Source organism: Pezoporus wallicus, unplaced genomic scaffold (assembly GCF_028554395.1).
Source record: "Pezoporus wallicus isolate ANWC-B61680 ecotype Strahan unplaced genomic scaffold, APGP_CSIRO_Pwel_v1 contig_227, whole genome shotgun sequence".
NCBI lineage: Eukaryota > Metazoa > Chordata > Aves > Psittaciformes > Psittacidae > Pezoporus > Pezoporus wallicus.
The window spans coordinates 15,452,506-15,474,852 of NW_026635704.1; the positions used below are offsets into that span (position 1 = coordinate 15,452,506).

The 22,347-nt window shown below is 39.7% G+C and overlaps 1 protein-coding gene across 6 annotated transcripts in view; it reads left to right on the top strand.

Annotated features, from left to right (window-relative positions):
* Positions 1-22,347, top strand: part of SNTG1 (syntrophin gamma 1) — a 320,400-nt gene that overhangs the window by 231,170 nt on the left and 66,883 nt on the right. For all 6 annotated transcript variants that reach the window (XM_057397761.1, XM_057397760.1, XM_057397759.1 and 3 more), the window contains one exon: positions 20,788-20,826. In XM_057397761.1, the coding sequence (XP_057253744.1) occupies positions 20,788-20,826 (39 nt within the window). The remainder of the gene's footprint in view (positions 1-20,787; positions 20,827-22,347) is intronic.

Consider the following 22,347-nt stretch of genomic DNA (forward strand, 5'->3'; position numbering starts at 1 on the left):
CTTCTGTCTTCCTAGTTGGAGCTGTTGTTATGACACATTATGATGATAGTACTCAGCAAGACATGCAGCCTTGCAGTCTTGATTTGGAATATATGTTGTAAACTTCAATTAGTCATGATAGCTTTTCAAATGAAACAAAATTGCCTTTCTGTAGCAAACTTCTCCCCAGTGTTAAATCTTTTAATGCTGTCTGTAATAATATCTTTCCAGGTTTGCTGTACATAGTGTCACAAGTCTTGCAGTGGTCAGTAATATCCAACAAAATTATTACCATCTGTATTATGATAAATTACCACTGTATAGCTCTAAAATACAATTTAAGAGAAAAATGTCCTTAAGAGAGAATAAAATCAAAAGCCCTTTGTAATATTCTTCAAACAGAAGAATCACAATTTGCCTGCTAAATGTAAGCCTTAAAAAATGAAAGCCATGTTATTGCAGAGAAAGTATTTTTGCAGTTTTATATATGATGTTGTCATACAGTAAAGAATACCTGAACTTTATCTGATTCATCCCATTTTGTACGGAGTCAAATTAAATCATAGCTTTGTACTGGCATTTAAAGGGAAACATCAGAATATTCAATATGCACTTTAATCTGTGGAGGATTTATATTAAGCTCTAAGACTTTCTTTCTTCCTTCATTCCCTTATTATTGAAGGTTTAAGTTGACACACTATAATAAAGACTATAATCTGTTTAGTTACTAGACACTTTGCAGGGATGCCATGCTTGCTGTCAACATCCCACCCCTGTAAAAGGTAGCAAGGAGTCTTTAATTAAGGAAAAAAATAAAAATAAAAATCTCTTCACTGATTTAAAGTGGCAAAGAAGCGATGACGAGAATAAAGGAACACAGGTAAGCCACTCTGGTTTTTGCAGAGAGGTAACACGTGGAAAAAGAAAGTACTTCTAAATTGCCCTTTCCTGCCAAAATGCCAAGCTGCCCTTTCAGTAGCAGTTGGAGATTTCCAGATACTTTTATCTAGGTTTTTTTTTGTGCAGTAAACTGTTCAATATTCCACAGTAAGTTTACTTTAAGTGAGAGCAAGTTGAAAGTGGCTGTTGAATAACAAACTGTTGTTGATAAAATAGCAACTGGGAACTGGGAGGCTAGACAATAACCTTTCTTTTTGTCTTCCTCCTCTTTGCTGTCTTAAAAAAAAAACAAAACCAAACAGGAATATCATTATTTGTATTTTAAAGCAAGGGTGTCTTGTTTTCACGTCCCTTTCCTCTTACACACTTTTACAATATATTTTGAAAAGGTGGTTACATCAAAAGTTCTGCCTTTTTTCCGCAACCAATTAGGAAAAAAAAAAAAAAAAGGAATAAAAGAAATTGAAATGCACTCAAAAAGCAATAAAACACCTCAGGGTATACATTATTAATAGGCTAATGTGTTGAAAGTACTTTCTTATTGTCTTGCTTCATAAAGTGCTGTAGATATCCAGCACATTCAGATAATGCAGAGTTTATATTCACCTGAGGAAGAGAATGGATTCAGAGTGGAGACAGATGGGTGGTGGAGAAGACAGGAATTTCAGGCATTCCAGGACAATTTTAAGAGGTTGGGGCAAACAAGCCCAGTTTATGGGAAAATAGGCAAAACAACAAATGACCACTAGGCAGAATGTGCTGCAGAATAAAAGAGCCCCAGATGCTCTGAACTTGCTATTTCTATGATAAAAAAAGGTCTTATGAAACAGTGACAAGTTTCCTATCTCCTAATAATACCTCATGTTCTTAAGTGAAAATTCTGAAAAGTCTGAAATTACAGATGTTCCCGCCTGTGTGGGCATCAACATGATTGCAGCATTGGTTTGTTTTCAACACTTGTTTATTCCAGAAAATGAGATAATTACATACAAAACTTATTTCAATGGCTGTCCTTGAGGTCATGATGTCAAACTTAAAAACTGAGAATGAAGCTCCTTGTCTCATTCTCATTTCTCAATGCATGGTATTTATGACTCGCCACTCTGAAGAATTATTAATTTCCTTTGTTTATTTTTACTTTTTTGAGCTATTTACCATTATGCTATGAGAGATGTCTGTTTGGGGTTTTAGGGGTTGTTGGGGGGGAGGGGGGGGGGGGAAGGGGGGGGGGGACTGGGTTGGTTGTTATTTTTTTTTTATTGTTTCAAAATTTTTTGAGCAATTCCACAGGAATTGCAGTACAGTAAAATGAAAGGATTCTTTTTTTTTTTTTACAGCATTTGTAAAATCACTTGAGACAACTTTGGCCTTAAATAACCCTAACTTACTTAGAAAGTAAGTTAAAGCACAGCTGTCATGACTTATTTGCAATTACCTGATTTTTCCACCCTTTCCGATTGTGTATGTAGCTGTCTTAAATATAAGGAGCTTTTTGCTTCTCTGTATTTCTCCTGATTCTTTAGTATGGATAACTTTAAACTTTGCTGGTTCAAAGATGCAGTGTTCTTCATAGAATTTTGAATTTAATCAGGGTTCTTTCACCTTGGAGAAAGAACAGTGTGAAATCATAGAATTAAACCAAATCATTAAGTCTAAGGGGAAAAAAAAAGAAAACTTCTTTAAAGTTACGTGTGTCTGTATGTGTGTACATATACATACAAATATGCACACACAGAATAAGATTTAGTAGGTATTAAATGTTAAGAAGTAGAAGTATATTAAATCTATAAAAATGTATAAAACAATTTGTTTTGTTGCTTCATTTCTGTCTGAAATCAAACCCGCAATCTTATGCTCTATATAATAATGTCTCAGAAGGTATTAATCACATATATTTGATTGATATTAAAATTACTACACATTATATTTGATGCAGGTAATCAATTCTTTATTCTCCAATTTTGCTTTTTTTTATGAGACAATTATCACTTATGCCTGGGTAGTCTGTCAAGAGAGTGCTTTATGACTAAGGTGTACACACTGGGTTCCTAAATTCTACTTTGAGATGAGATCTCCTGTGATAGGAAAAGTAGTCACTAATTTTTAGATATGGAGAATGAAGAAATAAAAAACAATATTGGGGAGGAGGAAACCAGGTAGTTACAGAAAGCCTGTTCGTCTCGTCTGTAACTACTTAATATTTCACTACCATAAATACAATATAAAATGCAACTAAGGAAGGAGTTGATGTTGGTTAATCCTTAAACTGACTTTTAGCTACAGTAGAAGAAAGATGATGTAAGATCAATGCAGATGCACAATTTAGCTCTTTTAACATGACAAATTCCAGTTTTATTCATGAGGCTACTTTTCAGATATCATTAAAAAAAACCCTTACTTCCATTTCAAATTACTGATTTGAAAATTACTCCATTGTTCTTCAAGTGTGATACATAAAAAAATCAGTAAAAAGTATTTTTGTACCCCACTGTGTCAGTAATACGCTGACTGAATAACAGAATAAAGTGGTTTTTTTTTCATTAGAACAAATTATGCAGAAGGAGATTTGAATATGTACAACTAATCTATATGGAGGTGATTTATTTGCAGGTTTCATAGGTTTCCAGTTTATACAGACAAGGGGTCTTTATAAAAAATCAGGATAAAAATGTCCAGTGTCCAAAACTATTTATAAGTCTGTTGGTTAATGATCAGACAAAATTCCTGCAGTTTTCTCCAGGGAAGAATATGTTACCTGCCTTGCAGAAAATACTGTTTTCATTGTGTTTGTTTCCTAAGGTAATTTTATAAGGTAATAAAAAGGATAAAAAACTTCCTATAAAATCTCAACATGTTGCAGCTTCTCACATAATTCATCCAATTTAACATTGTCAAACGAGTTCTAGCAGTTCTTCACTGGTATCTGATTGCCAAGGAACTAAACATCTCTTTTTGTAACTACATTTTTTGTAAAAATGTAGGAATTTAATCTAATTTAGATAAATTAAGTAATCTCTTAGAAATGTTAGGTATTTGTCCCTGAGAAGGCAAGATCCTGTCACCCAAACTCCCTTACAAAGTCAAGGGATAGAAGAAAATGTCTTTAAGACTTGAAAAAAGTGAACCAGTCTTCCTATCTTAGGCACTTACTTCTATCCCATTAACTATATAAAGAATGCAGATATCTCCAGAGGGTAATTCAGTCTCCTTGAATTAAGTACCTACCTCTCCCACTACCAATAGGAAATGGCAAGAGGGTACTTTAGCATAATAGCCTACAGGTTGAAAGAGTTACCCTGACATGAGAAACAGGAGCTTTCCATGCTACTTAGCCTGTAGGCATGGTACCATCTGTCTCAACCCTAGCCAAAGGATGTCCAGAGACAGAGGACAGCTGAGGCTCTGCTCCCTCCTCCAGAGACTGTTCTCTTTGCTATTCCTTGAGCCACATGTAGAATTCACACCAGTACTGTTTGACAGGAGGTGGGGCTCTCATCCAGGCTATCCAGTAGAATTCATCTATTTGGAGTACTGGTTAAGTGCAGCAGATATATGCTTATCTCCTATGTCCTGTAACATCAATGGGTACTCTGGTGTTAGCTACCATGACCAAATTGGACACAAACGCTTCACTCCTTATACTACATGTTCTTATTTTTGCAGATTTTTTTTACCCAACTCATTTCACTAATCCCATAAAGTACAATCCCCCAGACAGTTTTTTTTAGCACAACTGAAAGGTTGGGAACATAGGGTGTATATATAGACAAGTCAGCACATCTTCTGCAGTCATTTGCCATGATAGAGAAAGATCAGCAATAAACAAGCACCATAGACATGTCTTCAACTGAGCAACTAGGGATTTTCTATACTTATAAATGTTGTAGTCAGGTAAGTCTTCTTTACCCTTTCCCCTTCTTTTGTCTAAGATCTTCCTTTGCAATCCACAAAAGCTTTAAAAGCTAACAGGAATGTCTCTCAGATTTTGAGATCAAATTAAGATCTATGCTTTTGAGGTGTTCTCACATCACAGAGGGTGTTCCCCACCACTTTGGAGTGCTGCAGCTTCTTAATTTGTGCTATTATTATTACTGCAAAACTATCCCACATTGCTTTGGGAAAGCCAGGTTGATGCAAAATGTTCTGTTTTTTCTTGATGGGCGGTGGACCTGGTCCTTGTAAATGTGTGTAAATGAACATATTTGTTGCTTTCCTTTTCCTATTCGCCTTCCCATTCATTGCGGCTGCTGCTGTACCTTCCTAGGTGCAGATGTACCTTGCCAGTAGTACTTGCCATACTAATGTTATTAGTCACTTCCATGAAGTATTCTTTCACAAACATTTTTCTCCTTATGTTTTCCTGAGATACTCCAGATGTTTGCAAAATAACACTTGAAGTTTGTTATTTTAAAAGAAGTCATGGAAATACAAATGTTAATATTAAGCAAATCTTGAAGGACACAGGCTTTATAATTATTAAGTATTATACAAGTAAGCTATTACTACATAGATGTTTGGGCTTTCAGCAGTGAACAGCGTAATTTAACTCTACATGATTTATATGATCCACTTTTTAGAGGAAGTGGGTATATTATTTTTACCACTTGTTTCGTTTTTTGCCAGGCAGAAAAATACTGGCCACTCATAAACTTATATTTTAATAATGTATTCTATTTAAATAATTTAATAATGCATTCTATTTAAATATTTGCCTCATTTCATAATGGTAGAAATATTAATTTTTAAGAGGGTTTTGTTGTTGGTTTTTTTTTTAATTTTACATCATGAATAAGGTGTTTCACAAGAATAAATATGTCCTCAGGCTGACACAATCCATGGAGTTGTGGAGCCAAACATTCTTTTTTCAGCTCCTCTTTAAATAATTGAGAAATCATAGTCTGTATGCATGTTTAACATCAGAATTATTTTCTTTTCCACTAGTTTAGCATAAATGGATCTTGATATTGCTGGATAAATGTAATCTGTAAATTTTAAATACTATAGCAAACAAAATTCTGAAAGGCTCTTGACAAGCTGTTTCAAACAGATTATTTTTAAAGTTATTTGCCTAATGAGATAGCCAGTATACCTCTCCTGACTATTTAGCAAAGTATTCATGCACCTTAATTAAGCTAGCTACTCCTGCAGCAGCGATATGGAGATTAGCACAATCATTTCCCAAGCAGTAACCATAAATAGCATTTTCATCTCAGAATGTAATGAGCAGGTCAAGAAAACATAGTATGCATTATGAATAAAAACAAAGTAGTTTCTTAGGTTTGGATGGCAACTAGAACTCTGTGGGGCTTGCAGATGGTTCTACCAGTAAATTAAGTTGCCATTTATATAGCTGGATAAGTTGCAGACCAAATCTAGTTGACCTAGTTGACTGTGATTATAGCTGCCTGACCTCTATTTAGCTTTCTGAAGCAAACCCATCTTCCCATTACCTTTGTAAGTTCGTAGAACAAATCACAACAAATCGCAGTTTATGCATTTGTTTTTGCATTTGTTGTTTAGGGTGTTTTTAAACCCTGAAGACAGACTCATAGAAACTTCCCCTTGCTCCTGGTTATAATACCATTCAGTCTTTACAGTGGAGTGATTTAGAAGGCAGTTTTCATCTTCACCAAGTCATCAGCAAATAATAAATAAACTAACTGCATTAATAGCCTATGTAGCTTCAATTTTCAGGTTTTTATCTGATCAGGACTACAACTGTGAGGCATGTTGGGCTGGGGGTGGAGTTATGTTGGATTTGAATAGACATGGATTTGAAGAAACCTTTAGCTCCAAAAACATTAGCCTTTCATCTTAAAAAAAAAGAAAAATAAAATCTTACATTGTTTGCCTGTTGGTATGTTCTGTCCTAAGCATTAGAAGACAAGAAAAGTTATTACTAATCATTGGACTATTTTCAACCCTTTTTATCAGTGTCATCAGCTTCTTAGCACTTCTCTGTATTTGTTTGTCTTTGTTCTGTTTACTAGTCTACTGGAAAAAAAAAGTGCAAGAAAGGCCTTGGCTAAATGATGAACTCTTAATCAACCTAAATCAGAAGAAAGAAATAGTAGGGTAGAATTCAATATTAAGGTTTGACTCAGGAAGTATCACATGAGCATGTAGAACCAGAAAGATGGCAGGACTAGAGATTTCCTCAGTAATGATGAAAAGAAATGGTTTTGACATACACCAGTGATAATAGGGAGGCCAAGAAAAGAGTTGGTTCACTGCATATTGAAAAGAAAATTATCGGTAGACAGTGACAAGAAGGTGAAAGTATTGAGTGCTCTTCCTAACAGAATTTATTTAAAAGGTGAGTTGTAAACAGATCATTGTCACCTTTTATGTGACAATCTTGAGTAATGTTGGAACATCTTAAGAGACTAGACAAGGGGCTACATTACATTAATGAGAAGAGTTTTAAATAGACACATCCATTTCCCAACTGCAGGAATATTCTAGATTAAATAAATATTAAGTAGAAATAGTAAATTCTCTGTGGCATAGAACACCCAATAAGTACAGTTTCAGGGTTAAAAACTGTCTTTGCATAGCTATGACTTTATTTCATTACTATTTTATTCAGTCCAGCTAAAAATTAAATCTTTTGCAAATCGTATTGTATGTGTTAATAACCACCTAATTACTGCTAAGAACAGTTAGTATTCATAGTGAAAAAATAATTCTGTATTTGATATAAGAATTGCTGCCTTCATTTATCTTTGGGATATTTTCTTTTGCTTTGAACTTATGCTCTCACAGCAGCCTATTGTTTTATGAATAGACATGATATTATTCACCTCCTTAATTGCTTTGTTCAGTTTTAAATTCTCCAAATAACACACCATCCTGATATATATTACTATTTTAAGTGTTATTGTAATAATGTCAAGTTTATATAGCTAATTTCTACATCATGACAATATATAACAATGTAACTACATACAGTTTTACTCATTATACATTGTCTATTTTTGTTGCAACTTGACGTTTGCATTTCACTTGTAAATTATAGCTTTTGTGTTCTTATACCCATTACACTGTCTTCATTGTTCATTATACCTTTGCTGAATAATGTGTTTCCTTATATTTCTTTTAACTATACTGCTGTGGTAATTTTCTGAGCATGGGTGTGCCATTCCTTTTTCTTTCAGGAAAGATAATCTCTATGACTGATAACTAAAACTTTAGTAGAGTGATAAGAGAAGGCATTGTGGGAAAATTAATGATTTAATTTCTTCAAATAATTTGAGTGTTATATGGATGGTTCTTCCTTTGATACTGATTTTTTAGTGCTGAAACTTAGAGAATATGACACATGTTGATACCTTGAAAAGATGAAATGTTATTATTTGCATTTATTAGCTTATAATGTCATGTTTTCCTTTGGACTGGAAGAACTATTGATATAGAAAAAATCTATACTTCTGACTAAACAATCTCTTTTACTGCTGAAATGCAGTTAGACAGTGATTTGCCGTTCTGAAATTTATTGACACAGATGCATTTTCAATGAAAGATCTTAAAACTGCTTCTTGAACTTTTATTCCATGTGAGAACTCTCACTCATGTAGCAATATGTCATGTTGAAAGGAATTTGAAATTTGTTTTGCCTTTTTTTGTTTTCTGTTGAAAAATTATTTTCAAAGATTATATCTAGCCCAGTGTAATCCAGTGAAATTCAATAAAAGTTCATAGTTTCCTTACAGGCAAGTCTGAAATGCACATTAAAACAAAACTCATCTTTAAATTTACTTGTAGTAACCTCAGTGCTCGTCTTAGTCATTCTTATTGCCAAGAAATTGGTAATTCATGAGGGGGAAATTCTCTTGATGCTGAATTATTCAAAACTCTTTCAGGTTTATAAGGTCATATCCAAGGCAAGAAAAATATATAATCGATTACTACAATGTAAAATGAACATTATTATGGTCAAAATTTAAGTAGTTTTCAAATGTAGTTCAGTATTTACCATCTTAAAAAAAAAAAAAAAGGTTTCTTCAAAAAACTGTACCATACCCTTTTTGGTACTTTGATATGCTCTGCCCCTTGGCCTTCTTTTTAGCCATGGTCCCACAGATACGCAGGTCTTTGCACTTGTGTATGACCTTAGTGCTCAGTATTTGAGCATTCCTTTTCAGGAATACCAGAAAATACTTGAGAAAACCCATATTTATGAGGATTTTTTGCTTAGTATTTTAATAATAAATTCTTAGTTATGAGGTGAAATTTGAGATAAGTAGAAGGAACTGCATTCTTTAGAAGGGAACTAAATTCAAGACTTTTCAAGTTAATGGCTCAGCAGCTTCTTAAGGGAAAGAAGGTTAAGAAGTGTCAGGTTTTTCCTGCTTATGGCAAAGCAGAAGGTTTATTGCAGAAGAGTTTCTCATTGAAAAACAGCTCAGAGCCTAACTAAAATACAGTGTTAGAGTGAGTCTGTGATTGACCTGAATGCAGAGTATAGTAAGCCTTACTGTGTATAAGGAGGAGGGACTAGACATATTTTACAAAATATGAGTACATGACCTCTAAATATAAAAGTACTGTGAAGTAATTTTAAGTGTTTCAAGTGAAATAAAAAATATTAGTTGTACAGATGAATTGTGAGCCTGGAGAAGAAACAAGTAATGAAAAAACCTAAGGTTTTTATACCTCATAGTGACATGAAAATATTTATTTCTTTTTATCACAAAATTTGGAAATTGTGTTAATACCTAGTTCATTATTATATGAACCTAATGTCTCTACAGCTATTTCATCTATGCCACTGGCGCCCAGCCAATTTATTGAACTTTGCCATCAGGAATTCATTTAGACAGATATATACTATGGTATAAATATTAAATGCATTTTTAAAATCACTAGCTACATTTCTGTGGGGCATTAGGTTCTGTCAAGAGTGTTAATTGTTTCATGTGTTATATACAATTGTGTAAAGTGTATCATGTCATCTGCCATTTTACTCCCCCCATTGTCATATTAAATACCAGAGTATGAACTGCAATTTTTCTCTCTACCGAAATGAGGAGTCCTGAAATAATGCAAACTTGGCAAACTGTAAACTCTTCATGGGAGAGGTCAGAAGCCTGCTGATAGACTGAAAGCACAGGAACAGAACAGGTTTAGCTGCAGTCTTCAGCTACCTGCCTCTCATTCTGTTTCAGCCAAGTCAGAGTGAAAAGACCAGGTTGGCAGGAGGGTCCCTAAAAGATAAAGAGCCATATGACTAATGTGTGATTGGAGGGTGTGGATAGGATGATAGGCAACAAGCCAGGAAGATCCACAATTGCACCTAGTGAGAACAGAGAAGCCTGGCTGTGAAGAGTTTTCTGCCTACAGGTCTTCATAGGGAAATGGTCCCTACTCAAACAGTGATGCATTACAGTGCTGCCCTCAGTAATAAAAGTTTCAAGCCTAATGAGAGTGATCAAAAATAAAATTAATACCTGGCAGGCTGGAAAAGCTGTGAGATTAATGATCACCCTTGCCACGAGGAAGAGATGTATTGTCCATGAGTGACTTACTCCTGCAATGAAAAATTCAGTCTGCTGAATGGATGTAATATTGTGGGACACTTCTGTCTTCCAGGAGTTTAAATCTGAGGGATGTTGCTAAAGCCATCTAGAAAAATTACAATTATCTAGGACTGCTCATTCGTGCAGCCATGACCAATCTCAGTGTGGCTGTAAGCAGATCAAAAGTGACTGTGAGACTCATGGAGGAAGGCTGAGGGGTCAGAGTTGTTGTAATGTGCTAGTCAATCCTCATCATGAAGGAAAAATGCTTGTATGTAGAAGCAGTGTCAGCAGAGGGCTTTGGCTTCTTTGACAATAGCATGAACTTGCAAGGAAATACAAGGTGAAACAGGACAGCTTAGCCTGAAGAAAAGAATAATCTTTCAACTTTAGAAAAGCTGCACAAAAACCAAGACGTCCCCTCTTTGTTTCTGTAATGGATTACATGAGAAGTAATTGGCTTAAAATGCAACCAGAAAGAGTCTGTTTTGATACAAGGAAAATTTCCAGTGCTAAGTGGGGCTGTACTTAATAATAAACTGACTCACAGGGCACTGAGAGGGCCATTGTGGCAGGACTGCAAATGGGTTGAGCAGACAGCTTTATCTTTCAAGTTCCTTTTTAGCCATATGTTTCTATTCTTTCACATTATCACAGTATGAACATCAGTGCTTGAAACTGCATTCAGAAATAGCCAGATAAGCCAGACTGTGGTTACCATTACACTTAAGCTGTGTATTTTTTGATTTTTTAAAACTTCCAAAAATAAACACTATGTCCTAGGTATTATATTGTCTAAATGTCATGTAGTAATTAAATTGTAAGTGAAAAGAAAAATTGAAATTGGAGTTATTTACATTATTTCATTTCTTTCAGAAATAAAAAAGTATAAAATCTGATGCTTTAAACCAGGAGAGACATCTAGATTAATTTTTAAGAATTTAACAATCTGGTTCCTGCTGGAAGAATGATATGGGGTTGCTTATTCTGCAGTAATAATTGGTGGACAGAGGGGTTAAGAGCTGCAGACCTGTTAGTAAACCATCTAATGCAGATAATAAACCATCTGATTGATTATATGTGTTTAGATAAGTATTCCCATTGAAACCCATCCTTGTTAAATACTAATCTCACCACCTCACATGCAGTGTCACACTAACACTTGGTACATCCAGTACATATTTATTTTTAGATTTTTTTTTTTCCTTCCTGACTTTAACTCCTTTATTAGTTGCTATAAATTACCAAAATCTTTGCATGAATACTTTCCACATGCTGAAAACACCCAGCCTTGTTTTTGTCTATATGTATATTGTCTTGTTTCTCATTGTCCAAGTCTCATAACAAGCACAAATATTTTAAGTATATGTCAGTCTTGTGTACTGATTATACTATATCAGCTTTGAAAAAGATTAATACACCTCAAAAAAAAAAAAAAATAAAATTCTGACTAGATCAGTGATATTTCTTAACTGTATTTAGCACACTTGTATAAGATTATTTTCTTTTCAACAGTTGTATATTCTGGCATTTCTTATGGCTGTTTGTAGAGACAGATGTGTGCCATTGACATGATTTTGTGAAGGAGAGTGACCCAGGGTTTTCCTCACTCTGCTTGTACTTCAAAATCTAGTTATTTTCTTTGCCTTAACCTCAGGTTTTTTTACAAGTGCGTATATCTTGAAGCGCTGGGGTGTTGGTGTTTTCATCTAGTAATGCGCTGAGGATATAAATGCTTCGTTTGCATTTTCTCATCTACTGAAGCAGCCATTATGACCTGCTTCTCATACCATATTCTGAACTTTAAATGTTATTTTGCTGCATTCTCAGTCAAACTAAACTGAAGTATAGTAACTCAAGCATACTATTTAAAACTAACTCATGTAGTGAAGTTTGAAAGTTTAGGATCCCACAATAAATCAGTGATAGCCTGTGGAAATGAATTATAGATTTCTAATCCCAAGCATGATCTTCCAACTATTAAACTTGTTTCCTGTTAACGTCTTTTGGCAGTGAAAGTTTTGAAAGTTTAGAATTTCTTTTATTTATTTTTCAACACAAGTCCTAATCACTATTGCATCGAAGAAGAAAATAGCAACAGCTAAGTAAAGCATTATTGAAAAATAGGATTTAATTTCAACAAGTTTTTCCTCAAATATTTGCAAAAAAAATAAAATATTGTCCTGAGTTCAGCAGTAGCAGTCATGTTTTTCCTTTGTGGTAGCCGGTGCAGTGCTGTGTTTTGACTTCCAGCCTGGGAACAGTGCTGGTGATACCGATGTTTTCGGTTGTTGCTAAGTGATGTTTACCCTGACCAAGGACTTTGTGAGGCTCATGCTCTGCCAGGGCTGAGGGGAAGCTGTGAGGAAGCAGAGACAGGGCGCCTGACCCAGGCTAGCCAAGGAGGTATTCCATACCACAGCACGTGATGGCCGGGGTGGGGGGTAACTGGGAGTTACCCGGAAGGACACAGGCTTCCGGGTGGGACTCGTTTCTTGGCCGGTGGTATCTTATTCTCTTCCCTTGTTATTTTCTCTTATCATTGTTGTCGTTGGTGGTAGCAGTGGTGATTTGTGTTGTACATTGGTTGCTGGACTGTTCTTGTCTCAGCCCGTGGGAGATGCACTCTTTCGATCCTCCTCCCCGTTCCTCCGGGAGCGGGGAAGGGGAGAGACCTGGCGGGGGGGGGAGGCCCTCGATTTCTCTCAGCCTGGCACCACTCACTGGGAGTGAGTGAACAAGCTGTCTGGCTAGGGTTTAAACCCCTTTTTGGCACCCAACATGGGGCACGAGGGGTTGAGATAATGACAGACCTGACCAGATTAATAGTCGCTCATCACGATGCTGGTTTATTGGCTCTCAAGGTTGTTCCTCTTGATCTCACAGTTTCAGTATATCATATCTTACTTCCATCCGGTATTTGCTGTATTAGTGTTTTTCATGTGTGGGGCTTGGGCTAAGGTTTTTGTCTCCTTGTACTTTATGGTAATGACTTGTAATACAATAGAATCCTTGATCATGAAACTGATCTGGCTTATGTTCCCAGTGTGGTCACCACCTTTATACTTTGGGAGGTATATAATAGAAGTGCTTAGCAGTTACACATCTTTTTTCTCCTGCTCAGTTGCTCAACCTGTGAAGGAGACATCCTTCTACCCTCCCAGTCGTCCCCCCAGACCATTTACATTTGAGAGTTCTGAAGTTTTTGAATGGCCTTTTAATGCTGTTGAGACTTGTTTGCTGATGGTGATGGGAATCACCATGCTAACACGCATACAGAGTGTGTTTTGCCCACGACTGATTTCAAGAGTTAAGCAGAGTCAGGTTTGGGTCTTGTCTGGGGTCAAACGACGATGTAGGAGGACCAAGAGATTTTCCCTGAGGCTGGACAGTCATGAGTGGCAGGGTGTGTGGGATAGTATGGGCGAGTATCTAGGTCAGTGGGCCCCTCCAGTACTTTGGAATTTCACTACCGAACAACTGCAAGATCCAGAAGAATTAGTAAAACACTTAAATGAGGTGTGTGGTCATTCTGGCCATACCAGAGATGGACAAATCACGGCAACGTGCTGGGGCTTGGCCTATGCTTACAGGGCCTTGTTCAACACTATCCAGCACCTTCAAAAGGAAAAGAATGTTGCTGGATCTGAGGGCAAAGCAACAGTCAGCGCAGCTACTCCAGCTCCAAGCACAGCATCTTCACCAGCCCCAGTGACAAGTACAGTCGCTACTCAAACTTTGTCTGCAATGAACAGAGCAGCTACCCCAGTGGCAAGTACAGCAGCTGCTCAAACTTCGACTGCCACAGACAGCACGGTTGCCCCAGCTCCACGTACAGCAGCTGCACCACCCCCAGCAACAAGTACAGTTGCTACTCAAACCACAGTGATAATCACTGCAGCCAAACCAGAGGACCAATTTGTACCAATATCGGTTACCCCTGTACGCAAGAGAACAAGCAAAAAAGAGGCAAGAAGGGTGAAGCAAGATGAAGAAACAATGAATTCACCACCCGGTCCAGAATCTGATCAGGTGTCATCATCACATGATGAAGAAGAATAAAAAGAGGTGACTTCTCGACCTCGGACCTCAACCGAGCTACGGAATATGCGAAAAGATTTTACCAGTCAACCAGGGGAGCACATCATCACCTGGTTACTCCGATGCTGGGACAATGGGGCCGATGGTCACGAACTAGAAGGTACAGAAGCCAAGCAGCTGGGATCACATGCTAGAGAAAGGGAAATTGACAAAGCAATTGCAAGAGAGAAAAAGTCCCTCAGCCTTTGGAGGCGGCTCTTGGCAGCTGTGAAAGAAAGGTTTCCGTACAAGGACGATGTTACGAGTCGTTCGGCCAAGTGGACTACTATAGACAAAGGCATCCAGTCTCTGAGGGAATCAGCCATCGTAGAGATGATCTATCACATCAAGCTGAATAACGGGGATATACCTAAAGATCCAGATGAAGTTGAATGTACACGACCCATGACGCGAGAACTTACACGGAATGCACCGTCATCATATGCCCATTCATTGGCAACAGTGACCTGGAATGACATAGTACCACTAACAGTGGATGAAATGGTTCATAAACTCCGAGAGTTCGAAGACGATCTCACCCCTTCCATCATCTCAGCTGTGGAAAAACTGTCCCAGGACCTCAAACAATTGAGAGACGATCTATCTGATTTATCCAGCTCCTCACGTGTACCAACACACGTCTCAGCTATTAACAAAAGGCGTCCTATTGTTTGAGAGAGGAGATACAGGAGGTATATGCCACGGGCTACCCTATGGTTTTACCTGCGGGATCACGGAGAAGACATGACAAAGTGGGATGGGAAACCTACTTCAGCTTTGGAGGAACGGGTGAGTGAATTAAAGAGGGGAGCAAGGGCCAAGACTGATCGTCCCATGAGAGCTACGGCTTCAGTCTCTGGTGAGCAATTTCCCAGATGGAGTGGAAGAGCTGATTTTACTCCAGCTCCTGTGATAACGAAGAATAATCCCTTTCACCACGACTTAAGTGTCCAACGTTGTGATGACCATTAGAGGGGCCCTGCCTCCAGCCAGATGGAGATAGGGGACAGTCGGATTTACTGGACTGTGTGGATCAGATGGCCTGGCACATCAGTCCCACAGAAGTATAAGGCTGTAGTAGATACCGGTGCACAGTGTACCCTGATGCCATCAAGCTGTCAAGGGGTGGAACCCATTTATATCTCTGGAGTGACAGGAGGATCCCAAGAGTTGACTGTGCTGGAGGCTGAAATCAGCCTGACTGGGAGGGAGTGGCAAAAGCACCCTATTGTGACTGGTCCAGAGACTCCATTCATCCTCGGCATAGACTACCTCAGGGGTAGACTGCCCCAGGGGTGGAAACACAGCCCTGCCATTTGCCATGGACTGATCCAGACTGCACTGGAACAGGGGCAAGCTCCAGAACACCTGCAATACATTGATGACATTATTGTGTGGGGCGATACAGCGGAAGAAGTCTTTGAGAAAGGGAGGAAAATAATCCAAATCCTGCTGAAAGCCGGTTTTGCCATAAAACGGAGTAAGATCAAGGGACCTGCACAGGAGATTCAATTTTTGGGAATAAAATGGCAAGATGGACGTAGACAGATCCCCACAGATGTGATCAACAAGATAACAGCAATGTCTCCACCAACTAATAAGAAAGAAACACAAGCTTTCTTGGGTGCAGTGGGGTTCTGGAGAATGCACATCCCAAATTACAGTTCGATTGTAAGCCCTCTCTATCATGTGACCCGGAAGAAGAACGATTTCAAATGGGGCCCTGAGCAACAACAAGCCTTTGAGCAAATTAAACGCGAGATAGCTCATGCAGTATCCCTTGGACCGGTCCGGACCAGGCCAGATGTAAAAAATGTACTGTATACTGCAGCTGGGGAGAACGGTCCTACCTGGAGCCTCTGGCAGAAAGCTCCAGGGGAGACTCGAGGTTGACCCCTTGGCTTTTGGAGTCGGGGATACAAAGGATCTGAGGCCAGCTATACCCCAACTGAGAAAGAGATACTGGCAGCCTATGAAGGAGGTTCGAGCTGCTTCGGAAGTGATTGGCACTGAGGCACAGCTCCTCCTGGCACCCCGGTTGCCCGTGCTGGGCTGGATGTTCAAAGGCAGGGTCTCCTCTACACATCATGCAACTGATGCTACATGGAGTAAATGGGCTGCACTAATTACACAACAAACTCGAATAGGAAATCTCAGTCGTCCAGGCATTCTAGAAGTCATCATGGACTGGCCAGAGGGCAAAGATTTTGGAATGTCACCAGAGGAGGAGGCGGTGCGTGCTGAAGAGGCTCCACCATATAATAAACTGTCAGAAAGTGAAAAGCAGTATGCCTTGTTTACTGATGGGTCTTGCCATATTGTGGGAGAACATCGGAGATGGAAGGCAGCTGTATGGAGTCCTGGACGACAAGTTGCAGAAACTGCTGAAGGAGAGGGTGAATCGAGTCAGTTTGATGAGGTGAAAGCCATCCAGCTGGCCCTGGACATTGCTGAACGAGAAGAGTGGCCAGTACTTTACCTCTATATTGACTCATGGATGGTGGCAAATGCCCTGTGGGGGTGGTTGAAGCAATGGAAGCAGAGCAACTGGCAACGCAGAGGTAAACCCATCTGGGATGCTGCACTGTGGAAAAATATTGCTGCCCGGGTGCAGAACCTGGTGGTGAAGGTACGTCATGTAGATGCCCATGTACCCAAGAGTCGGGCCACTGAGGAACACCAGAACAACCAACAAGTGGATAAAGCGGATAAGATTGAAGTGGCTCAGATGGACTTAGATTGGCAACATAAAGGTGAATTATTTTTGGCCCGGTGGGCCCATGACACTTCAGGCCATCAGGGCAGAGATGCAACATACAGATGGACTCATGATCGAGGGGTGGACTTAACAATGGACACTCTTGCCCAGGTTATTGATGAGTGTGAAACATGTGCTGCAATTAAACAAGCCAAATCGTTAAAGCCTCTTTGGTATGGAGGACGATGGTTGAAGTATAAATATGGGGAGGCCTGGCAGATTGACTATATCACACTGCCGACAACCTGCCAAAGCAAGCGCCATGTGCTTACCATGGTGGAAGCAACCACCGGGTGACTGGAAACATATGCTGTGCCCCAAACTCCTAATCAATCAGGTGCCTCATGCTGTTTGTTTTTTTTTATTTTTACCAAGGGGTATTGTTGAATGTTTAAAGAAATGTCCTGGGTTCAGCAGTAGCAGTCATGTTTCTCCTCCTTGGTAGCTGGTGCAGTGCAGTGTTTTGACTTTCGGCTCGGGAACAGAGCTGATAGAGATGTTTTGGTTTGGCCAAGGACTTTGTGAGCCTCATGCTCTGCCAGGGAGGAGGGGAAGCTGGGAGGAAGCAGAGACAGGACACCTGACCCAAACTGACCAAAGAGGTATTCCATACCACAGCACGTCATGCCCAGGGATGTAACTGGGAGTTAGCCGGAAGGGCTGGGAGACTGCAGGGTTGGAGGAGGTATCGGTCGGAGCTTGGTCGGGCTTGGGGGGCGAGTTATCGGTCAGCGGGTGGTGAGGTGTTGTATTCTGTTCCCTTGTAATTTCCTTTATCATTATTATCATTGGTGGTAGCAGTAGTGATTTGTGTTATACCTTAGTTACTAAACTGTTCTTATCTCAACCCGTGGGAGTTGCATTCTTTTGATTCTCCTCTCCGTCCCTCCGAGAGCAGGGGGAGGGCAAGAAAGGGGGGGAAGTGAGCGAACGAATTACCTGACTGGGTTTAAACCACGACAGTTCTTTTTGGCACCCAACGTGGGGCACGAAGGGTTGAGATAACGACAGATTTGACTGGATTAATAGTCACTCGTCACAATGCTGATTTATTGGCTCTCAGAGTTGTTCTTGTTGATCTCACAGCTTCAGACCGTTGTAACTTACTTAGAGCCGGTATTTGCTGTGTTAGTGTTTATCAAGTGTGGGGCCTGGGCTAAGGTTCTTGTCTCACTGTGCTTTATGGCAATGGCTTGTAATACGGGTGGGCTCCAGCAGCAGGGTGGGACGGACGTGGCCGTGGACTTGTACCTGGCCGTCCGGCTGCTCTTCACCGTCCTGGCCCTCACCCTACTCTCCATCTTCGTGAGGCTGCGGGGAGCCGAGGGGGAGCGGCCCCGGGAGCCGGCGGCAGCCGAAGCGGCCCGGGAGAGCGGCCCCGGGGACCAAGCGGCGGCGGGAGTGGGGCCGGAGGCCGCGGGGGGACGGCTGCCGGTGGAGGAGGCCGGGGCGGTCGAGGAGCGGAAGGAGGCGGCTCCCGAGCAGCGGGAGAAGGCGGCGGAGGAGCCGAGCCCCGCGGAGGAGCCGAGCCCCACGGCCGAGCCGAGCCCCGCGGAGGAGCCCAGCTTCGCGACGGCAGAGAGCATTCCCCCGAAGCCGCCCGCCGAGCCCCAGGAGGATGCAGGAGACCACGCAGCATTTCCCAGCAGGGCAGAGGAGGAAGAGCTGGACTCAGGAAAAGAGAAGCTGGCGGTGGGAGAGCCGGCAAGCACAGCAGCTACACCAGCCCCAGTGACAAGTACAGCAGCATCAACTGAGAGTTCTGAGGGTTTTGAATGGCCTTTGGGTATCCTTGGGACCTGCCTGCTGATTGTGATGGGGATCAGCATGTTGGCACACACACAGGCTGTGTTCTACCCACAACCATTTTGTTTGATCTCAAAAGTTAAGCAGAGTCAGGTTTGGGTCTTGTCTGGGGTTAGACAACAATATAGGGGGACCAAGAGATTTTCCCCAAGGCTGGAGAGTCATGAGTGGCAGGGTGTGTGGGACAGTATGGGCAAGTATCTAGTCCACTGGGCCCCTCCAGTGCTTTGGAAGCGTCGGAGATGGAAGGCAGCTGTATGGAGTCCCCAGCAACAAGCCACAGAAACTGCTGAAGGGGACAGTGAATTATTTTGAGCCTGGTGGGCCCATGGCACTTCAGGCCATCAGAGCAGAGATGCAAAAGAGATGGACTCATGATCAAGGGGTGGACTTAGCAATGGACACTATTGCCCAGGTTATTCATGAATGTGAACACTGCACACAGTCTCTCCTGCTCTGGAAGACTGTTACAAGAGATGGAGCCTGGCATCATGGACCAGATGGACACAGAAGCTTTATAGGGACTGGTCCATGCACTAAGATAAGAGTGCACCGAGATAAGAGTGATGGTATATTGAAAATGTGGGATCTGAGCATGACGTGAATGGTATGGAATAAGGGGTGGATAATGTCCTGGGTTCAGCAGTAGCAGTCATGTTTCTCCTCCTTGGTAGCTGGTGCAGTGCAGTGTTTTGACTTTCGGCTCGGGAACAGAGCTGATAGAGATGTTTTGGTTTGGCCAAGGACTTTGTGAGCCTCATGCTCTGCCAGGGAGGAGGGGAAGCTGGGAGGAAGCAGAGACAGGACACCTGACCCAAACTGACCAAAGAGGTATTCCATACCACAGCACGTCATGCCCAGGGATGTAACTGGGAGTTAGCCGGAAGGGCTGGGAGACTGCAGGGTTGGAGGAGGTATCGGTCGGAGCTTGGTCGGGCTTGGGGGGCGAGTTATCGGTCAGCGGGTGGTGAGGTGTTGTATTCTGTTCCCTTGTAATTTCCTTTATCATTATTATCATTGGTGGTAGCAGTAGTGATTTGTGTTATACCTTAGTTACTAAACTGTTCTTATCTCAACCCGTGGGAGTTGCATTCTTTTGATTCTCCTCTCCGTCCCTCCGAGAGCAGGGGGAGGGCAAGAAAGGGGGGGAAGTGAGCGAACGAATTACCTGACTGGGTTTAAACCACGACAAGAAAAAATATTACTTGAATAATTACCAAAACTGATTTTGCACACTTGATTTTCACCTAGGATAAGAAGGGTAGAGTAAGGGCTGTTTCAAAAGGTATTCCAGCCCAATTTTCCCTACTTTTTCAGGAAAGGAATTTGCTTAAAGCTTGATGAGTTTGGTAGATGGCAGTAAGTTGTTCTGAGTTACTTATATAATTAAATACTCCAATTTAAGTTACAGCTTCCAGCACCCTTCCAACACGAACAATTCTCTGATTCTTATCAGATAAAAGCAAAAGATCTGGTATTATAGAACTCATAAATAATTTTGTATGTATTCTCCTTTCCAGTATTCTGAACAGTGGAATGAACTACATAGTGACCCAAATGTCCTATTATTCACATGAGCTTGTCAAAGTTTTCAACCTCTTCAATGAAAACTTTCTTCTTTTTTTATACGTAATTAGGAAGGAAGTATCTGGTATTTGTCTCTAAAATCAAATGATGTTTATTTTTGTTCAGTTGTTTTTTATCTAATGACTGAGTATTAACCTATTTCTTTATTCATTTTTATAGATAAAAAAAATCAACAGGAATTTTCCAGTAAACCAGCAGGTAAGAAAAAGAAAATTGGTGTTTGTCTTGTTTATAATTCTCATTTCAATTGTATTTAATTGTGTGGTAGCTGTGCATTGTTCTAGCTCAAGAATTCTTAGTAGATTTTCTTTAGGGAATACCTTGCTGCCTAAAAATAGGTAACTTTTTCTGAAGTCAAAGGGAACTGGAGTGTTTACTAAAAATATCATGCCTAATCTTTTAAAATTAACTTGTTCAATGCATGTATGTACTTACATATATGTATATATAATTTTTCTTCAGATTGCATTTTACTCTTTTTACTATAAAAGGGGGAATGGGATTGTTATGCTTTATGGAATTATCCATTAACGTTCTAAAAATTCATGAACTGTTGTCCAAATGAAGGCATAAAAAAGTATTTGCACAGGGTTATGGAGCAGGCTAGCAGCAGAACTTGGGGCAAGCTGAGTCAACTGACAGTCTTGAAGTTCATTCATTGGCAGTCTCATATTAATTGCTTGGTTAATGTCTTTCTCACACTTAGGTATTAGTATCAAAATCTAATATATACGGTATATATAGTATATCAAATCTAATATATATAGTGTATATATAGTATCAAATACCTATCAAAATTATTATCAATGCATGTGAACCCTTTGATTTTACGCCTTTGTCTATGTAAACAAAATTTTCCATAGAATTTTCCATCATCAGTGATATTTCAAGTTAATCTTTCAACTGCTGTCTTCATCCTATTATGCTAAAAACAAGAGACATACTTAAATTCACTTAACAAATACCCATAGGTTCCTTTATGAGCACTAGTAGGGCAATTGAAGGTTATTTTCACTTAGAATTTACATATATGTATGTGTGTGTGTTCATGTACATATATATAGCCAAATAAAATTGATATGTATATATATTTATCTCTCTATGTATGTGGATTTTAATTAGTTGTTAAATATAACAGGGTGAAGGCAAATGTCAAACTAGAGTCAACGAACCAATCCAGTTAGTTAGAATTCCTTTATGAATATATTCTTGATTTGGAGAAGCAAATATTAGCACAGACATACACATTAGCATTACAATAAGGGAACAAATGAACCTGCATAGGTGTGGAAGCTACTGTAGCACTGGCAGTGTTATCCAAATGTCTCAATGTTGCAATAGGTTAAAAAGAGAAGAGAGAAAGTGATTAGGAAACTTTCTGACTGCATGTAATATAGCATCTTGTCTTTAAGACAGTAAGTATGAATGTAGGTCTGTCTGGAAAATTATTAGAAAAATAAGATACATTTACTGAAATTTAAATGTTCAAAGGTCATGAGTATGGCTAAGAAAGTGATATGGACAGCATGAAGCAATAATTTCTGAGAATGGTGTTAATACATTAAATAGCAGTGGAAAGATGATGCAAAAAATACTGGAAGAGGATCACAAAGACAACATACTGATACAACATACTGTTGAAGAAGATTGTGAGAGGACAGGGAAATAAAGTTTCCCCTTTCTGAACTGACAGTAATAAAGAAAGCCACTAGACGGTGG